Raw genomic sequence first — 21317 nt, 5'->3', positions numbered from 1 at the left:
AGAAGGATCATAGAGTCAATCTGATTTTTTCTGTTTATTGTATTTCATAGTCTGGGAGACAGGGGAGTAGGTTTAAGGCAATTTCGTTGTGCTGTCTCCTTTACATACTTCTCTGACCAATCAAAAGTTTTTCTTGTTTTTTCAGTCTGTCTGATAAATGGAAATACGCTTTGTTCAGATGTATAGCTGAATAGAGAACAGGGTAATGAATAAGAGCCCTTGAATATCGCAGATGATTTTTCTTTACTTCTAAGAAAATATGGTATTTACATATTTCTTTATTAAACCACATCTCATTTATCATCTGCTATGGTTATTAATAGCTTTACTAAATAATTCGTTGTTTGAAATTCATTTTCAAGAAAACTACAACTCTAAAAAAGCATCTGTAAACATTGTCTTCAAATATTGTTATTACTGTCACTGCATGAGTAAAAATGTTTTTAAAATCTGGTCCTGTCTTTCAGCTAGGTTGCAAGCTAGTTCCAATACAAGTAGTTGCAGATGCTTGCCTCATTCTCCTTAAGTAGCCTTTAACAATTCTTGCAACTTGTGTTAGGCCTTTGCTGAAGAGCACTGTGACTTTGTGTTGCTAACCACTAATTTCTAGTGCATGAAGTCTCAACTCTAGATATTACTAGGTTGAACCACATGTCCTGTAATTTTCTCCTGAATCTTTCCTTAAGTTAACTTGTATTTTTGTTTCCTTTGCAACGTGAGAGAGCTTAGAAAAGGGCCTGATGATGTTTCCTCTTGACTTCCGTGTATCCTCCTGTGATTTCTCTTAAATGTTTTCTGACCTTCAGAGATGATCATAAAAGGGCTTTCATAATTTTACAGTCATTTCTGATTCTTTTTCCAATTCTGCACTTTGTGTCTAAATGCAGTGATGGTGACTGTCAGCTTCTGATTAATGGTTTCTAAAGCCAGGGATTGTGCTGTCAGACAGGTTGAATCTGATTTATGAAAACTTCAACTACAGAGGGAAGACATAATAATAATTGTCTTTCTGAGCTCCCCATCAATTGCTTCATCACTTAATATTAACTTCTGCAGGAAATCATATCAGCAAAACTGTCTGGCTCTCTTGGTTTTGAGATTTTTATGAGTTTAAATATTTCATCCCATCTGACCACTTCTTTGAGTTGTAAAGTATTGTTATTATCCTCACATTGTGGATACTTTTGATTAAGGAGTCTATAAATGACTTGTATTACACCTACATAAAGGACTGCTTCTCTCTTTTTACAGTCCTGTCATCCTACAATGAGTTGAGCAGGGATGGGAGGACTGAAGAGGCTGCACATTTATGTGCAATCTGTGTGAGAGCATGTGCTGAAAAGGAAATGCAGCAGAGAAAAAGACAGTTTCTCTTGACAGTCTGAAAGGAGGAGGAAATGAAGGAGAAGCAGTAACATGAATATTGCAGGGTAGGGATAATGTTAGGAGGAAAGGATCAACTAAAGAAAGGAATGCTTCCAAGGATGTATTGGAACATCAGTTAAAGTGTGAGTAGCTACTCCAAAAAGATCAGTTGAGAGACTAGAAGAGACAAAGACTTTGATTAAAATGAGTTTTCCAAAGACAAAATACAGTTAATCCCTGTCCACGTTTTTATCCTACAAGACCATGACCTCAGGGCAATCAAAGTCAAGGACAGGACTGCTGTCTGTTCAGTTGGTCTGTGGGCCTAACCAAGCATGACTCCCTCATTGCTGTGCCAATGTATTTTTTACTAATTTTCTGCATGAAATCCCAACCTGAGGCATGGCATCCAGTCTGCTTCTCCTTCTGCAGGCACTATTCCTGCATCTCCTCATCTTCCGTTCCGTCTGTCCTTTCTGTGGTCTTATTTTCCTCACAATTAAACATCTCTCTGTCCTGATTAAGTTATCCTCAGTTACTTCAGTTACATCCTAGTCTGTGTTAAATCCTGATATACGTAGTTTTGCAGCCCTGTTTTAATACTTCTTTTGCTTCTTTAGAAACAGTAAAGTTAATTTATGTCTTATTGACTACTTTTTTTCACCACCAGTGTATTACCCACTCTTGCTGGGTAATAAAGCAGAAAATAGCATTCTACAAATATTCATAACTACCCATTTTTCTAAGAAGAGAGAAAAGTTGTCCATGCAGCAACCTGGACAGAAGTTCCTTCCTTCACATGACAACAGGGAAAAAAAAAATTTAAATTTAGGTGCTTCCTCTTATAATGATCACTCCTTCACTGAGTCATACCTGCAGTGATCACGTTTCAGTCAAAAGATACGCGTTATACCAGAAATGTCCAATAACCAGAGTGGTTCGAGTACATAGATTTTCCTATGCCACTTGCAGTCAAGTGCTGGCACCTAAAACACTTGTTTTAATTCTATTCTGAGACATCTGCAGCAGGATGCTTGTATCCGTGTAGCTGAACAGAAATGTCTCTGCAAGGAGCGGGCTACTGGAAGTGAGTGCTGTTATCACTCAGCATTAGCAATCTTTTGCTCATCCCTTTTTCCTGCCTTTTGAAAGCCTGACCTGACCTGACCAGAAATATGACCTGACTGAAAGCATTTCCTGGAGATGTTCACCGAGTCCCATTGGCACCTCCCTCTGGCCCATACTCACCTTGTGTGCAGCCCAGCAGATGAGTTGTGTCCCAGCTAAGAATAGCTGTGAGCTAAAGGGCAGGGGGTTTGTAACTGAAAAGGTCATGTGGGTGTTTGATCTGGGGTGGTAACTAATATAATAAATGACACTTTTTTTGTGCAGATCTGGACCATTTTGGGTCGTGTCTGCAGCAACATGCTTTCCCTTTCCACTGCTTCTGTGGTAGCCCTGTCTCTGTTGCCTCTAGAGACATGGCTGCATGCAAACAGACACTGACGTCTCTGGGGGAGGTGTATTTTTTTGTATGATATAAGGTACTCAGCATAATCTGCTGGTGTAAATATGCATTTTAACACTGCTTGCTATCTACTCAAAATCAATCATGCTTACCATGACGACTTACTTAGCAACCTTATCAGATCTCTAGTAGCTTACAGTTTTGCTTTTAAGGCATTCATTTTAAATAAAAGATCTGCTTCTTTTAGAACATGCATTGTAATTTTTTTCTGGTCTTCTGTCTTTTTTTGGTAATTCACTGAAATAGATTTGCACAAAAGCAGAATATAAAATATCCTTTTGGAAATATATCTTTGATTACTTGGACATGAGGAATTCTAAATGCTTCATTGTGCAATGCCTTCAAATAATCTTTATTTGAAATAGCTTTAATAACAAATATGCTGAAAAACTCTCAGGTTTTGTAGGTTTCCCATGCCAGGTGTTCCCTGTAAGTCAGAATAACGTGTGTTTCTTGCCACAGACAGTGAATGTTATCTTTGAAAAAATCCCAGAAAATGAGAGTGGAGATGCCTGTCAGACTATCCAAGTTAATGTTCTGGACTGCGACACGATAGGCCAAGCCAAGGAGAAGAGCCTTCAGGCTTTCCTTAATAAGAATGGCTTTCCCTATGGTCTTCAGCTGGATGAGATTGGTCTTGGTAAGAGTGTGTCACTGTGTTATATTTCCATTGGTCTGTCTGTGAAGTTTTCTTTTTTAGGAACTCCTACCTTTGGCTTTGGGGGTTTTTTTAGCATTTAGGCAGAACATAGCTTTTGTAAGGAATCTCTGGGGAAATACTAGACCATTTATGCTACCAGTTAGAACATCGGAACTACATCCTCTTCACTTCTGCAAGGACTTCAGCATGCAGTTAACAAACACATGTTATTTACTGAACACATCTAATTTATATGTTCCTTTTCTGGATTAAGTAAGGTGGCCCGGCCACCTAAGTACAGCCAGTTGATAATTTTTGTCAGCGGGTAAGATGACACGTCATGATTATCAAGTACTTTAGTCCCTACCTATTGTCCCTCCTACTGCCCTTCTTTCCAACAGGCCTGCATTTCCCTTGATCAGCAGAACCCACAAATATAGTTTATTTACAGTCAGATTAGGTGTATATAATAGTTTGCATGTGACTCACAAAGATATGTACAATATCTGCAGATGTAAATATAGCCATTCCGGAGAAGAGTCGAGTCACCTTTTCTTCCTGGGTTTTCAAGAGCCCGAGGTCAGATAAAAACCAGTAGTTACCACTGTACCACTTCCTACATGCTCCAATAGGAAATCCAACAAATTATATTATTGACATTTATCACCTCCCAGACTTGCTTCTTAAGATATTGGTATGTCCTTACCTTCTCAGCTGCTGAGTCGGCAAGTGATGACAGTTTATAGTCATATCCGATGGTTATATCCACCACCAGTGCCTGACTGCCCTTCATAAATACTAGGTCAGTCATATACAGCTCCTTTTGGTGGTTTCAGAAGTGGCTTGTGAAACCTTTCTTCTAGTCCCAACGTGGTCTTAACACCAGGGCTCACTTGTGCAACAGAATAGCTAGATTAGGTGAAAGCACCTCCAAAAACTCTGCCTTGACCAACAGAAAGTGAAGCACCAATACCCTGCAGTAATGGAAGCCACCCAGGCTGTCACCCCAGAAAAGGAATCTGCAGTGTGGGAGTACAAAACCACTTTCATGTGACCTAGCACAATGACAGAGAGAAACAGCTTAGTTGGGAGCCACTGGTCCAGAAATAATTAGGTGGTGTTTTTCTTTACAAACATTGGTACTGTGAGAATGCCATTGGGATGTAATTGTTTTCTGTTGCTGTCATACTGCAGAACTTGTGTCTGAGGAGCAGCAAAGAGAATTGTTGGATATTGATGGTTCCTCAGAAGTGATGGAGGATGGGATAAGGAAGCTAAATACCATCAGCCATTATGAGGTAAGCACAGAAGCCAAACCAATGAATTGAGAAGCAGTTTCTACCCAACTCCCAAATGCTGTCTGCACAGAAATATCTTGATTGACCAGTGGTGAAGAGATAGCTGAGCATCATTGACAGAAGGAAAGAAATATGTGACATGTAACTTTCTTGCCAATGAGTCATATGTTTTCAGTTACTTTTCAGAGGTTTGCGTCTTGCAGGGTTGCTCTGTTCAAGCATACCTGGTAAACTGTTACTTCTGTTGAGCATTTCAGTTAAAAGAACATCTCATTTCCAGCTATGAACATTGCCTTGAATCTTTTCTCATCTCTGCTGCTGAGTTTTTGATGCACCATGAGCAATTGTTTACTTCTACCCACCTCATATTTTGATTCTCTGAACAGATGGTAGTGATACTTCTGAAAGCTCATTGAGGGTCAAAACAAAAAGGGCTGATGAGTTTGGTTCCTCTTCTCATGAGACCTTCTGTGGCAGTCTCCTTGCTTTCTCTGTTCCTGCTTCCACCTTCTGTCACCACCTGTACTGTATGTTTTCCCCTCCACTTCCAATTGCACCTATAAACCAGTTCTTTTCAATGCTGCAATAAACTTTGTGTCATTGCAACAACACACAAGGCTGCAACTGGTGGCAGAGCCCCTGTGGGAAAGCACAGCGAGCAGCATTGCCTGTCTAAGGAGTTTCCACTGATACTAGTCAAAATAGAAGGTGAGAGGCTGGGGGAAAAGGTGCAGCAGGTGATTGGCCTCAGGTGATAGGGTAGCTCACGTTTTGATGCTTCTAGATAGATTTTGGAAATGAGGTAGGTTGAGTGCTTTTAGTGACCTTTCTTAATGCCTCGTTGTTGAATTTGAAAGTCTGACTCTTAACCCGATAACCGATTTTTATTTGTTTAGAAGTTTTGCTGATGGGTGTAAGTCTGTATCATGCAATGCAGTATGGTGCTGAGAAACCTGAGCCAGCCCTGAGCACGTTGCTGTCTGCATGAGCAAGTACAGTGCCATCCACAAAGAGGAACAAGGACTCCTAGCAGGACTCTTCGTAGCTTGGGTGGAGCACAAGGCTGCTCAGATCTGGAGCAAGCTTACTTGGAATCACTTTACAGATTTCTGTAGGTGTTTGTTGCTCTGCTTACCTCCCGGGGAGGCAACAATGAACCCAGATGTCCTGAGACACCATCCACTGCCTTAAATACAGCTTTTCCCGTGCCTCTCTTGAATCTTGTCTGTAGATTAGCACGGGACTTCCCTCCACTCCACTTGTAAAGATTTTGTACAGATTAGGACATTGTAGTGTTGCAGTCAGAGTCTATGCAGCAAAGGTCAATGTAGATTTGAATCTGATTAGATGTTTGAGCTTCTGTCTGATGTGATAGTACCCACCCTCTTTACTGCAGGCAGCTATTTTACCTGGCAGCTTTTTTGCACTTCATGAGCTCATGGCGTGCCATGGCTCACGGGTGCCATATTTCATGGCAAATGAGTCTGCTTCAATTGGTCACTGTCATCCCTGGGCATCTTTGTCCCAGCCCATGTTTTCGTCTGTGGTTTCTGCAGGCAGATGCAAGTTAGGTTGGAGGTTCAGTTGTTTTTGCAAAGCTGTAACTACACTAATTATAGCTTAGCAGCTGCCTTATGGAAATTGTGCTGGGTATTTCTCTTAGATATTTTAGCTCACTTTTTCTGTCACTGACAAAAAAATGTACATTTTAGGCAGAACCTTAGTGACAAGTATCAGCCATTAGTACATCTAGTTTATTTTCTTGTATGCATATTAATGCAAAAAGGAATGTAAAGGTGTCTAGTTAGCAAGAAAAGGGAGCATTGCATACACAGTGTGAGGGTAGTCATGTTGCCTGAAGAATTCCAACTTACATTTCAATAGTGCCTAGAGTTCTGCGGCAAGCCTGGGTTTTTTGGGGGGTTTGTTTGTTTGCCAGCCTTAAATGCTAGAAAGTAACCAGATTTCTGAAACTGGAAAGTACTGACATTTTTTTTTTAAATACTAGAGCATGAGGGTTGTGTTGTAAAGGTCTCAGAATCATTAGTCACTCCTGAAAAAACAGACTTAGTTTGTACATTGATTTTTTAAATGTGAAGTAAGGGATGTTTGCATTTTTGTGTGGTGTTTCTGAAGGGAGAAAAATACACTGTACTCTTATTAGACTTTCATGTGTCTCTAACTTGTGTGCTCCTTCTGCTCTAATTTTTTGCTCCTAGTAGGGCTATTGATGTGATTATTTAAGGTCTGCACTATTCATAGAATGGTTTGGGTTGGAAGGGACCATAAAGATCATTGAGTTCCAACACCTCTGCCATGGGCAGGGACACCTCCCACTAGATCAGGCTGCTATTGTTTGCATGAGAATAACCACAAGCCTTGACAAGAAAGTTCCTGATTATCATGATGTCCTATTTCTCACACAAGGAGAGAGCTAGAGAACCGCTTTCAGCTCTGCTGTCCAGTCATATCTCAAATTTCTCAACCTGTAGCAAATTTCTCAACATTCCAGGAGCGGGCACAGCCCCAGAGAGTGAATCTGAACGTGTGATCTGAATGTGTGACCAGATTATAGGGAGGACAGGAGGCCTGGAGAACAAGGAAGAGGTGTAGAGCCACACTGCTACATCTTCTGTTTTGCAGAGTAGCTGTACTCTGTGTTGTGTGGGTCTCAACAGATCTCCCCTCTCCCTTTTTGCCCCCCACAGTAATGCACGTGACAAAGTAAGGACTTTTTGAGGTGCCCATGGGAACAGCCCACCATGAAAAGTGATTTAGGCAGCAGGACCCAAAAAAGGGGGCTTCTTAAATTATTATTGATCTGAAAGAAACAGCAACTATGGCCAGTGAAGTAATGATAAAGAAGGGAAGGCACATTCCACTCAGTGCTAAAAGCAGTATTTGTCCCAGAAATAAAACCCAAAGTTGGATCGTGCCTGCCCTGCACCAATGCCTCTGGTTCCTGGAAGGAAGCACAGTTGTCCCTCCGAGCATTACCCGACTGCCTCAGGACAGGACCTGACACATTTCAGCACTGAGCTGCTTCTTGGAGAGGGAGTGGAGACAGCGCATTGCTCATGCTGCTCTGGAAGGGAGTGAGCTTCTGGGTAGCCCTGTTCCTGTTTACCTATCCTCAGGGCCGAGTAGGAGGACTCTTGTTCTCTCTGGGTGTTTGTGTCATCTCACAAGCCAGCCTAGAGCATATTCCCACTTGTAGAGTGGTTTTAAAGTGCTCTGTGTTATCTGAAGGAGCTCTGAAACACTGTATGATAAATGGAAACCATGCAAAAAAATCATACATATAAAATAGATTGCATTTACTTTCCAGGAGCAAGTGTAAGCGCAGATTTCTCTGGCGCAAGACACAGCTTTTGATAGAGTATCTTAATGTTTAAACTGGTTTCTCACATCGGGCTGGCTGCCAAGGTTTAAAAAACACTTAAATTATTTTGGCAGAGATCCCTTCCTAGAACTGGCCAGTTGTTTTTGTAATTATAGAGGGAAGTATACTAGCACTTGGCAAGACCCAACATTTGACAGCAGAGCAGTGGTGTAGTTCTCAGTGGGAGCCGTTTTTGAGTTACTCTTTGACAATAAAAGCATGACTTGCCAGTTTCTTGTAAAGATAAGTTACTATCCTGGCAACACTATAAATTCAGGGAAGGAGAGAGTTTCTTCCTAGAAATCCCGAGGTGGCTAGATATGGATCTTGACCTCACAGTCCGCAGGGCGTAAATATTTTGCTCACTTTGGGAACTGAAGTTTGAAAATAGTTCTTGGGAGCACCAGGCTAGATCCTCAACATGGCCCCTCTGTAGGGCATGGGGGGAAAGCTCTGGAATGGATTGAGCTGAAAGAAAGGGGGCCAGAAGAGAAATCATCGGCTGTGTTTCCCTCCCTGCCTCACCTTCCTGTAAGATCCAATTGCATTGGAGCCAGAGAGTTCAGCCCAGGCAATCTGTAGAAAGACGAATGTGAGAAGCAGCACAAAGCAGTACGTGAAAATGAAAGCGTCCAAATAGGGGCTGAACCAGAAAAATCAAAGAAAGGGAAGAGCTTTAAAGGCTAGCTTGTCAGAAGCACTGCCTTCCCACCTTGCCAGGTGAGGCTAACAAACTGCAGCTGCTGCCCATGCCTGAAAGCCCAGCCCTGGCTGCCTGCTGAGAGCCCCGCACACCCTGGTGAGAACAGAGTGGGCTGGCAGAGTCCTGTGTTGCCACGGACTTAAGGACAGAGGAAATGAAACTGAGAGTTTCATGAGTTCTAGACACTTTTGTTTCAGCAAGATACATTTCTTTTTTCTTTCAGATTTCAAATGGAGCAACCATAAAAGTCTTTAAAAAGAAGACAAATACCCGATCAGGTAATGAAGGAACTGCAATCTGTTTAATCTTTCGTGGAGAACAGGCTGGGAATGCAGGGAGCTGAGCTATGACAGGTTGTATCTTTGTCAATAGGAGGTCAGAAAAATTGGCACTTTGGTATAGCTGAGCCCAATGAAGAGCTGTGTTACCCTGGCTCTGGGCCTCTGGCAGGCATAGTGGGCCTAGGATGAGGGAAGAAGGCAAAGGAAAGAAGGACAGAAGGACTTACAGCCCTCAGCAAATGAATGCTTAAAAATACAGACTCATAGGCAGGGAAAGCCCACGCAGCACAAAGTGAGACCACCACAGGGAATATGCCCTGCTCCAGTGCTTGGTACTATGTATCATAGACATAGTGGTGCACTGTCCAGAGACAGGCATAACAAAAACATGCTGTTTTGGAATTTTCCTTGCTCATTTGACTGTGTTTCTGAAAGCTTTGACTCGGCTGTCTCAACAGCAGGTCAGGAGTTAAAGGGTGCTTACAAGGGGCCAGTTCATCTCATCTACTCCTGTGGTGCAGGTTGATCCAGCCCAGCTGATGGCTTGGGGGAGGTGGACTTTCTGTAGCCCCTGAGGGGAAAAAGACACTCGTGGTGCATGATTCACCTTACGGTCAAGGTGAACATCTAAAGTGAGGAGAGATGTGTCCCTGAGGTGCAGGTCACTAGGATGGCATTGCTCTCTCCCTCGGCAAGAGCAGGGTTGTCTGTTCTCAGTCATTGCTTTCAAGCCTGACCTCGGTCCCCCTGTGCTAAGTACTCTTAACAGAGAGACTAAACCAATGCAGTCATCTCTGCTCTCTGTCGGAGCTGCTGTGAGCAGCTTTCAGAGGAGTTGTGATTTGCTGCCAGCTTACCCCAGCAGCAGCAGATGACGATGCTCGAGCATAGTGGTCCGAGCTACAGGTTGGCACTGGGGAGGTGAGCCAGGAACTGTGTGTTTCTCAGAGGCTTCCCCGACACTGCAGGCAGGAAGGTGTGACACCAAGCCTCCTTGCTCGGCATCCTGAGCCACGTGCACTTCTGCAGAGCCCAGAGCTCTGCAGAACTCCCAGGCTTGTAGATGTGTGTTTCATTAATGCCTGTTTGCTTTCTCCTTTGTGTTGTTTAGATGTGGACTACTCGGATGAACACTGTCATTTGGTGAGTTCAGTCATTACACTGTTAAATGGTAGATTTAATACTGAGCTGCATTTGTATCTGTGTAATCTCTCTAATCTCTTCATGACAGATTTTACCAGACTCTGAAGCAAACAAAGATGTGAAAGGAGCGGGTCACAAAGGAAAGCAAAAATTCAAAGTGAAAGAAATGTATCTGACAAAGCTTCTGTCAACCAAGGTAAACTGTAAAGGCCTTATTTTGGGGGAAGGCTGGTGTTAGACATGGCTAGTTTGGCACAGCGGAAGTGGAAGATAAAGCAGAAATTACGCAGGCTTCCTGCACATATATCAAATGTTAAATTACAAAGGTAGCCTATGAAAATCACCGCACTAACTACAGATTATGACCATCTGCAAAGATGGCCACATTTCAGGTTTTCTAATGCTAGAGTTCTAAAATTGTCTGTTGCTCGCAGTCTCTATCTCCTCAGTAAACACAACCTCTTTTGTCAGGTTAAAGAAAGAAGATTGTTGTTGAGCTTATAGAAAGTGAGTTTGCCACTGAGTCCTATAGAGTCCCATCCCTTCTGGAGAGACAGCTTTCAGTCAACGATCTCCTCACTCTCTACTTAGAGACAACTTCCAAGGCCTGAGTTTCACAAAATACTGCCTATGAAATGAAAAAATCTTTTAGGGTCTCAAATTAAGCATCCAAAATAACTAGAATAATTTTAAAAATAAGGTCCTTAAGATTTGTAATACGATTGCCTAATTTATACAATGCTCATTCCTTAGGAATAAGCCCTGCTCCCTCCCTCCGGTAACGTCATCTTGTTTCTGACTTACTCGAAAGGTTTCTAAAACTCTTTGCAACAGCATATTACTCAAAATATTAATCAGTGCCCAACAACACTGAGTGTTGTGTGATACAAAAGGCCTGAAGGAATGAAGATTATGGCCTTCTTGCATTTAAAAATCTATCAATCATTATTTAATTAGATTGTTGATAGCATCTGAAGTAATTTAGGACACTACCCAAAGTGAGAGTGAAGACTAGTCATTTCTCATTAGCTGTGGAAACGAACATAAGCCCTTAGGAATTGCTGGAATAAACCGGTAATATCTTATGGTGGAAGACTGAAATACAGAAGGAAAGATCAGGCTTTTAAGAAACAGTCCTTTAAAGGGCTTTACATTAATCATCTGCTTCTCTAACGTAGGATAATGCTCTGAACAGCAGTGCTGTGATATCCTCCACTGTGAAATTCCACCCGTGATACGCTGTGCACTAAAGGGAACTGCATTGAACCGTGTCTTTCTCCCTCTCTCTCTGTCACCCGCACATGTACACAGACACAACCGCAGAGTTTGCCAGGTGAAATGAACTGGCCGGTAGTGCATCAAGGCCCTGGGATACACTTAAATCCTTCTTGTTGAGAGAAGATTGGGCTGAACTGACCTCCAGAACAGATGTGAAGAAAAGAAGTACAAGACAGTGTTTTGCTTTGCTTGCCTCTACTTATGAATACTCTGTAATGATGTCAGTGAGTCCATCAGCAACTTTGTGAGCCAAATAGCTTCACTTCTGGATCAGAAATACCCAATTTTCAGTTCTTCTTTCTAATATTAGTGTCATTGTATGCCACCCAAAGCTGTTATCCTAGAATTAGATCAAGTGCCACAGTCACGTGGCTGTGAAGTGTTGATGAGCACATGTGTTCAACGTGTCACAGATGGCACCAGTGCCCTAGAAAACTGGTCAAACTCCTTTTGGTCACCTCCCTGTTACTTCCATTCACAAGTTCCAAATGTCTTTAGCAATGGTGCCAACAGTATCTGAAGAGTTGATGTTGTCTTTGTTGGAACGAGTGGTTCCTTCCACCTACGACTTGTCACAAGGTTCACCACAATTCTCCTGTCTGTAAAGTGACAGGACGTGACATTTGAAAGCGGCTCATTATGGTGTATTTGGAGTTTCATTTTTGTTGTTGACTGTCTTGTTTGCCAATAACCTATGCCCTAGGTGTTTGCCACAAGTGCATTGTAGTTTCTGTGTGTGGTTGCTTTGAGGCACACTCAGCTCTCCTGAGGCAAGAAATCATACTCTTTTCTTGCATAATAATACCACTGTTCATTTTCTTACTTTTCAGGTTGCAATTCATTCAGTTGTTGAAAAACTCTTCAGGAGCATTTGGAGTTTACCCAACAATAAAGCGCCTGTTGCCATCAAGTACTTTTTTGACTTTCTGGATGCCCAGGCTGAGAGCAAAAAAATTACTGACCCTGATGTGGTGCATATATGGAAAACCAACAGGTATGTCCTGATGATATATGCAGGAGGGCGTGCACTCTCTGAAAACGTAGTTGCAAAGATGGAGCAGGTGATCGGAAGAATAAGATTTTGGCATGTCTGGGTGAAGATGTGGTTTGGCTTTGTGGATCCCAGTAATTTTAGCATATTGATTGGATACTGACACAAACCACCATAGCTTCCAGGACTGCGTACTGACATCACACTCAGAACGAAGTGTCTGCAGGTTGAGAGCATTATTTGAAAGTTGGAAGGGTGATTGACTGATGTGTTTGCTCTGTAGCCTTTGTTCCTTGATCTCTTTTTTAATATGAATGCGGCTGTAGAAATGTGCTTCTTTCCTTGAGTGCAGTGCATTTAAACTACCATTTTAAAGCAGTTGTGCTACATGAGTGGTTAATTTTAAAGATGCTTGTTCTTTCTCTGTCTAGTCTTCCTCTTCGCTTCTGGGTGAACATACTGAAGAATCCCCAGTTTGTCTTTGATATTAAGAAGACTTCACATATAGATGGCTGTTTGTCTGTAATCGCACAAGCTTTCATGGATGCCTTTTCTCTAGCAGAACAGACACTGGGGAAGGTAAAGCTGCCCTTCCAGTCCTTTGCTAACTCCTCAACCAATGTCTTTTGCAACCGTACAATGATTTGGGGGATGAAGTCCTGGATCTGCTGACATCGGGGGCAAAACTGTCAGTGGACTAATTAAGCTGGGTTTCCATTCCTTGTTGCTCTTTCTCACAAGACTTTGAGGAATTCACTGGAGTAGGCAGATACAGCTACTAGAATGCTGTATTTATACTTAACTGCTGCTTGTCTTCTCTGCAGTCAGTTTCTGCATAGTGTTTTTATAGAACGTGGAAGAGTATGAAAATTGTAAGATTTTAATGAAGTTTTAAGAATTTTTAAACAAAGTTCTTAAAAGCATTAACATTATTTGATAAGTAATCCAAATTTTGTCTGCCACATACCAATGTGCACACATTGTAAGCTATTGTACAGTCACCAGAACTCTGGGGATCAGAAATACTTCATTTTTACCAACGATATTTTCCTTTTCTTTGAACCAAAGTAGGAAGCATTTGTTCAGGCTCATAGTACCTAGAAAAACAGGCTAGACATTTTTTAGCCTAAAAAAAAAAAATTATATAAAAATGAACTCATTTCCTGTGTGATCTGAACCAACTTGCTCATCTGTTAAAGGACAAATAATGCGCTTGTTTGTCTTATTTTAGGAGTGGTGTCATGAATTGAAACTCATCACATCACTTACTTGATGGAGAAACAGCAAATGAGCATGGTCTGTTAGTTTTCCGTGCTTAGCATCCATTGTGAAGTACTGTTGATACAAAAGCTGCTATTAGAAAAGGGATGCTGAAACCCGATAAAGGTTTGCAATGCAGTAAACATCTCCTGGCCTTTGAGTACTAAAATATATTAACTTTCATGATTTTTAGCCTTTTATCTTAAAACATTCTTTAGCCACTTAGTAAACAAACATTCAAATCATTTCATCACACAGTGGAAATGGTAGTGACAAGATATCACATGGTTGTGTCATTTATTCCCCAGAATTTAAACTAGAGCAGTGACAGGAAACTACCAGCCCCCACTTTCACATTCTGAAAACATGGTTTCCAGGTGGGGCTTTGGCTCCTACCACAAACATCAGCATCTATTTCCTCGGATGAGCCTAAAACTGCCTGGTAGGTGAGTCCTGACCTGGGTTGTCAGAGCCCTTGGGGAAAAAAATAAATCTCTTTGGCTGTATATGCCTGGCAGTCAGCTCTCCACGCTCTGGAACCCCTGAGAGAAAGGAGCAGTAGGGACCAAAGACTTCTAGGGGAACCTCTGCCAGGGCAGGGCTCTCTGGCATCTTATCCTGGGGGAGCTTTCCACAGCAGCGCTGTAACCTGTGTGTAAGTAGCGTATCAGCCTCAAGGCCGTTTTGGTTCAGCTTTCACAATCTTTTAGGTCTGGGGAGGGGTGAGGAGGAAGGAAGAAAGAAAAATGTTTCTGAGGCACAAATGTTCATCGCTCATGATGCCAATAGAAATAATTATATGGCAGCTGACATGAAACACAGTGCACCGTTACTGAGGTCCTGCTTCTGTTCTTCATCTTTATTTCATAACCTTGATTCCTTGCACATAAACCACTGCAAAGAGACATGAGTCACACAGAGAACAGACACAATTAGATGCAATTAACTATGTGGAGGTGGAACCTTAGAAAATCTGTGCTGTGAAAATTGACAAGGCTTCAAATATTTTCTTTTAAGGAAGCACCAACAAATAAACTTCTCTACGCTAAGGACATTCCACTCTACAAGAAGGAGGTGAAAGCGTACTACAAAGCCATCAGGGATCTGCCTCCGTTGACCTCTTCAGAGGTTGAAGAATTTCTAACTCAGGAATCTAAGGTATGGTTGAGAAGTGGGAACTTCATTTGCTTTCATGTGAAGTTTTCTTAAAAAGGAGAACTCCCTGACCAGAACTGTTTTCTGTTTTAGAAACATGAAAATGAATTTAATGAGAAAGTGGCCTTGATTGAAATCCACAGATACATAGTGAAATATTATGATGAGGTAAGCACGTCTGCTATTCCTGTTTAACCCCTTAATGTTATTACTTGCTTGTAAGTTGGGCTTGACAAAGTAACCAAGGGCTGGCCTGGGGTGCGCCTTAACTGGGTGCCAGTCCAGCGACAGCCCCTCAGGGATGCAGCCAAGGCTGTTGCTCCCACTGAGCTCTGTGGGGCCAGATCGGTGCTGCCCCCACCCCTCAGAGGGGTCAAGGGCCAATACCATCACCACTGTATTTCACAGAGATAGAAGCAATGAAATGCTCCCTGCAGTTTTAAGGAAGTTCCTATCTAGTCTAGACTTCCTGTTTTACAGTGTTTGCAGAGTGTCTGCTAATGCCTGTCACAACTCCTGTTCGTGCGCTCCATTTCCCCGGAGATTCAGGAATCAGATCAGACTAGCACCAGGGATCTCGGTTTAACAGTCAGTACAAACACCTCAGCGGAGCACACTCAGCCTTACAGCAAGAGGTGTCTGCTCCTTTCCCGTCATAGCCCTCTCATGCTCTGCTCTAACGGTCTTTCTCTTAAAGAAGCTCTAGCTTCCAGTCCCTGCTATTGCTAACAAAATAAATCTTTTCTCAACTGAAAGCACTTAGTCACAGGCTACCTCTAAGCTGCTTTGTAAGAAAATCCCTGCCCTCCTCCGCTTTGCATGATAGGATTCTCCGCTCCGTTTTGCCTCGGCATCCTTAACAGAGGCGGCGTGTGCCTGCGCAGGGAGGCAGATAAGAGCCAGCTGGGGTGTGCTGCCTGAAGGGCTCATTACCACTTCCAGCAGGTTGTCTGGGTCTCCCAGCAACCAGGTCTTTCTCTCTCTCATCCCCAGCAGCACAGCATCGGCGCTGGCTGCAATCATCCTGCTCTCAGTCACCTGTTAGCGAGCTCACCACTTCTGATCTCTAACATCTCAGATTATCCGAGTTTGGCAGTAAATCTTTGCCTCTTAAAAGAAGCTTGGGATGGCACTCGGAATGGCACTACACTTTATTAAGCTCATTAAAATATTGACACAGGAGACTTCAAAATACTTTCTAATCTCAGTGCCCAATTTTGCTTTTTTGAAGCTGGTACTGGCTAAACTTACCCCATCCTTAGTTTTCTTTCTCCCTCTGGCTTTTGACTTGGAGCAGCTAAACCTTATTCATTGCTTGCTGAGACCTCAGTTGCTTTGTAGAGTTGCCAGCAAAGAGTTCTCAGACAGCAGTAATGCTCCCTCCTATCACCTGGGCTGGTGCCAAGTGGGCCAGTTAGAGGAAGAGAGGCAGTTTATTGCCCTCAGTTTATAGGGCAGAGGAAGAGAAATAAAATACCGTTTATGAATCTGCTCTAGAGTAAAGCTAGAGCACTGGCCTCGCCTCACACTTCCAAGAGATGAACGTGTGTTGGATTTGTTTGGGGATTTTTGCTTGGCTCTGTCATTCTTTTGTGGAAGCGTTGCAAATCCTGTAATCATAATGACTTGAAAGGAAAACTACCAAAATAAAGTGTTAAAGTCAGAAAAGAATGTTTACATATAGGCAGGCATTCAGATGGATTTTTCTGCCAGCCGTTGTTGGAATGCAGAAAAGCAGGCTTTAAAAAACAGCAAGAAAAATAAGCACTAAAAAAATTATTCTCTTTTTTTGCTAATTGTTAACAGATTGTCAGCAAACTCGAGCGAGAACGGGGGTTTGAAGAAGTCCAGAAACAGCTCCAACAAGTAAAAGCCTTATTTGATGAAAAGAAAAAATGCAAATGGCTTTGAGCAGAGCACTGGCTCACAGCGTCACTGTGGGGGATTTTAAATAAGCGCTACTGCTCCCAGAACTGTTCTGACTGACTATATGTACAGGGTTTGAAACATTCGGACACTCTTCTCCTCTCTGACCCTTCAAGTAATATCTACATTTGGGAATGAAGTACGGGCAGGGTAACGTATTCAAACATGGGCACATGAAAGCGAAAGTGAGTCTAGTGTTGGCAGGGCCAGCATTTTTTAGGTACTTTGAACACACATACCTTTTGGTTCAAAAACATGGCCTAAGTAAGCTTTCTGCTTGCGTGAAAGCAAGCTCGTAGGAGATGCGCAAAGCACACTGCAAGTTCAGGGGTGCCCGTGTGAACTTGTAAGTTCCTACTTGTAAGTAGCTCTTTTTTTCTGAAGAGAGAAAGCTGATGTTGCGCCACATCCTTTCAGCAGCCTTTGCAAACTGTCTGGATGAGCCCCGGCTTCAGAATACGGGTCAGCTGCAGTTTCCTTCCTTCCAGACAAATGTACACTGGTTCCTGTTCAGAGAAAAGAAAAAAAAAAAAAAAAAAAAAAAAACCAGCACCAAAGTGACACTTAGGACAAGTGTGTTTAAGTAGAAAAAGTGGGTCTGAGTTTTGAAGGCCAAGTGCCACATGGCAGGACTTCTCTTCCTTAGGTTAGAAATTCCACATGCAAAGCGAGGCCGACCACTGAGCATGGGGGAGGGAGGCTTTTGGAGCAAGGCACTAGAGCGCCATCAGTCTGTGTTTACGTTACATTTCTACCTTCCATCCTTCAATAAGCTGTGAAACGCTCGTGAGCAGCTTCACACATGAAGCCTCCGGTGCAGCTGCACCGCGTGGGAACAGCGTTGTGATGTGATGTGATGTGATGGAGCAGCTGACGATGGCTGCCCTTTGGTGCACGAACCCGTGCTCAGGTGCAGGATGGGCCCGTGCCTCAGCGCTGACGGTCCCGGCCAGCCCTGGACGAGGGACCCACAAACCTAAAGCCAGCAGATATTATTTTTCTTTCCAGGTTGTCCACACAAAGGCTTTGTCAAAAGAGGGTAACAGGAGAGCTGGGGTCATCTCTGACTCTGTAGGAGACACTGATACAAAGGTGGTGGCTGGGGTTGGGGCTGGGGAGGGGGTAACTCTCTGCCTTAGTCCTGCTGGGCTGGTTTTTGCGGCTTGGCTGTTTTCAGAGGAGGGCAGCCATGACATTTGCATTGTTGGCTAAAGTTAGCCCAGCTGGAAAGCAGGTGCGTGGCCACGCTGCTGAGAAGAGGCTGGTGCAGTGGCTACTGTGCAAAGCCATGGAGGAGGAGCCGTGGCTCTGGCTCGGCGACCGCACCGGCACCGTCCTACCCTCCACTACCCACCTGAAAGCTTTTGTTGCTGTGGACTCGGTGTCAGTCACACAGAGGCACTTACTGAGGCTCCCTTAGACTTGAGGTAAGATGTCAATGAGATGGCGATACATTTCCAGAGGGACCTATGGCGTAGCACAGTGGCCCACAGGCGAGGGAAGAGCTGTCCCTTGCTGTGGCAGCGGCGAGGGTGCCACGGGCCGTGGATGGCGCAGATGGCCCAAGTTTAGTACGGAAAACCTGTGCTGGGGCTGTGACCAGCCAGAGGCTCCCCGGCAGCGCCCGAGGCTGCAGTACTAAAGCTGGCAGGTCTGGCTGCAGTGGCTACCAGAAGCAGGTACCAGGCACAATCCCACAGCACGTGGCCGGTCAGCACCGGTAAACGCTAACCACGCTTTGGCCACCTGGTCACGTGGGGCCAAGCAAACACAAAAAGATGTTGCCTACTGGTCTGTCCCCCCCTCCCCACCACGTGATTGCACAAGTTGTCCCGCTTGCAGCTTGGTGAGGGCAGCCACCAACCCATACTGTGATGGCTTTTTTTTGTTGTTGTTGTTTTTTTTATTTCAAGTCTTACACTTGCTATTAAGTTTACACTTTATACTTGATGGAATGTATGGCTTTGTTCAGGAAACTGCACTACAGCGTTGCAGTACTTTCAGCAGTTCTATTCTCTGCCTGGCACAATAAATATATTGTGGTAAGTTTAGTTTTAATTAGGGAAAAAAACCCCACCCCAACCCTAACCTGTCTTGCCCTCTGTCCTAAAGGAGTGGACCGTGGTTTGAGTAGCACTTAAGCTTAGAATACCTGTACTTAAGGGCTTGATTTTTATCATTCTTAACCTAACTTTTTAAAGCAGCATCAAATCATAGAGAAAACAAAAAGCACAGTAATTAATGTGAAAGGAGGGGCATGAGCAGATCACTCTTTCCAGTTAGACAGACGTCTCAGCAGCTCCACTCCAGTTCAGGTGTTTGCTGGCAGTGTATTTGAATGAACTGTGATAGTTTGGGTCAACAGTAACCTTCTGTACAGGCAGAAAAAAAACACAACACAAAAAACAAAACCCCAACATTTCTGCTTTATAAAAAAAAAAAAAAAGCTGTAAAATATAATCTGTTTGCGTGGGTCTGATCCTGTGAACTTCACTGTATGTGTTTATATGATGAGGAAATGAAAACCAGTCCTATTCTGTATTTGTACTACTGCTTGTTTGCTACAATAGCTTTAATGATTTCTAGAGACTGAGTATGTGTTGAAGCAGGCCCCGTAGCTTTTTTTAGCCGACGGCCTGGAATAGGATTCTTGCCTTTTATTCAAGCCTCCTCAACAGCGTCACTCTGTTAGTAAACCATTTTGAAGTCATGCTGGGACTTTTGTAACCCGTGGAGTGGATCTCACGAAGTGATGTGACGTATAATGAAGTGATTGTGGCTCTTTTGGTAGGTTTGGGTCAGCACACACACACAAAAACCCAAATCCATTGGCACATCTTCCATATCTGCCATTCGCTGTTAGCGGTACCCGGACAAAAAACAAACAAAAAAAAGAACCACCTCTGACTAAAGCTGTGTTACGGCTTCCCAACAATCCCGGCAGCCTTCTCTGAAACGAGAAGCAAACTTCTCTTTTACCTGATTTTTCACATGTTTACAGGCAAACTACTATGGCAAACAGCGTATTTTCTAACACTAGCTTAACAGAGCATTATTTTGCAGTCATCTAGTTTGAAGTCAACTCTTACTAATGTGTAAAGTAATTCCTGTTGTACAGAAGTGAACCTGTTGTTTAAAAATGAATGGTTTAAAAAAAGTGCAAATGACAAATACATGTTGGTGTTTGTATGGGTTTATCTAGAATAAAATGCATTTGGAGGTTATTTTTGATTAACTCGTGTACTTTAAAGTGGTTAAGAGAGCAAGCACAGGGTGTGGCGCCGCTGAGGTCACGCCGGGAAGGGGATGGAGGACAGGGACTGGTGCCAGCTGAGGTGGCAGGTGACAGCCATGGAGTGGCACAAACCCTGATGTCCTTCTGCAGCTGGGGACAGCACAAGAAGGAAGGTACGGGGCCGTGTTGGGAGGTGCTGGGGGTGCAGGGGTAGGGGCCTGAAACCCAGCACTGCCTGGGGGGAGTCCTGCAGCCTTCCCGCCTCTGGGACACTATTCCTCCACACAGCCCTCGGGAGCCAGGCTGCAGCTTCTTTGCTTTCAGGCCCTGAGGGCGTTGATACTTTTGAAAAGCTAAAAGTGTTAAAAAGGAGGAAAACCCGGTAACCGTTCTCTGAGGAGGGTGCTGCAGGGACAGGAAATTCACTCTGGCGCAAAGAGCCTGACTGGGAAAGGGGAGCCCACGAACCAGCAGATAAGCATCGCTCTTCCTCCCGCTGTTACCCTTTCTCTGCCCTCCCCCTCACCAAGGCTTCCCTCCTTTGTATCACCACCTTCCCTGCCCCCAACATCAGAGCTTGCAGAAGACCCACATAACCAGAGTCGGGGACAGAAACACCAGGCTGCTGAGAACCAGCTCTTTGCAACCATTATATATATATATATATATATACACACACACTGGCAAACCTTAGTGACCCTTACATTGCTTTTTCCAAACGAATCCCGCAGGAGACAGCAGAAATAGCTCGTGGTACTTCTAACAGTTACACTGCTTTCCTCAAGTCTAACAAGTTCCCCAAGGAAGCGCAGTACGATCCTTGCACTGACGTGCGGCCTGGAAAATCAAAAACGCAGCCGCCGGAGAGAGAAGTTGAAAAGTTGAATCAAGGACAACGTCCCCACGTGCAAGGCAGTTACTCCGCTGTCTATTACTGCAGCCTAAAAACAATGCCAAATAAGCTGTTAAACGGAACGGCACCGCCTGTCTCACTCTCTCCTACTTGCACTGCAGTATTTGGAAACAAACAAAACCAACCAACCACAGATTAAATCATTCCTGCACTTCCAGGGAAGTTTTCACTATCGAGTCAAAAAAAATTAATCAACCTTTTACAAGTTTCTGTTGCCAA

The 21317-nt window shown here is 43.5% G+C and overlaps 1 protein-coding gene across 1 annotated transcript in view; it reads left to right on the top strand.

Annotated features, from left to right (window-relative positions):
* PLXNC1 (plexin C1) overlaps window positions 1–17466 on the top strand; it is a 68679-nt gene extending 51213 nt beyond the window's left edge. Inside the window, exons 22-31 of the mRNA XM_074168205.1 lie at window positions 3356–3533; window positions 4728–4831; window positions 9140–9194; window positions 10309–10340; window positions 10429–10536; window positions 12449–12612; window positions 13041–13188; window positions 14887–15027; window positions 15118–15192; window positions 16831–17466. Coding sequence (XP_074024306.1) covers window positions 3356–3533; window positions 4728–4831; window positions 9140–9194; window positions 10309–10340; window positions 10429–10536; window positions 12449–12612; window positions 13041–13188; window positions 14887–15027; window positions 15118–15192; window positions 16831–16935 — 1110 coding nt within the window. The 3' untranslated portion in view covers window positions 16936–17466. The remainder of the gene's footprint in view (window positions 1–3355; window positions 3534–4727; window positions 4832–9139; window positions 9195–10308; window positions 10341–10428; window positions 10537–12448; window positions 12613–13040; window positions 13189–14886; window positions 15028–15117; window positions 15193–16830) is intronic.
* The last annotated feature ends 3851 nt before the right edge of the window (window positions 17467–21317 follow it).

This window comes from Numenius arquata, chromosome 2 (assembly GCF_964106895.1).
Source record: "Numenius arquata chromosome 2, bNumArq3.hap1.1, whole genome shotgun sequence".
Lineage (NCBI taxonomy): Eukaryota > Metazoa > Chordata > Aves > Charadriiformes > Scolopacidae > Numenius > Numenius arquata.
The sequence above is the reverse complement of the archived record's forward strand: the minus strand, read 5'-3'. Positions and strand labels throughout refer to the sequence as shown.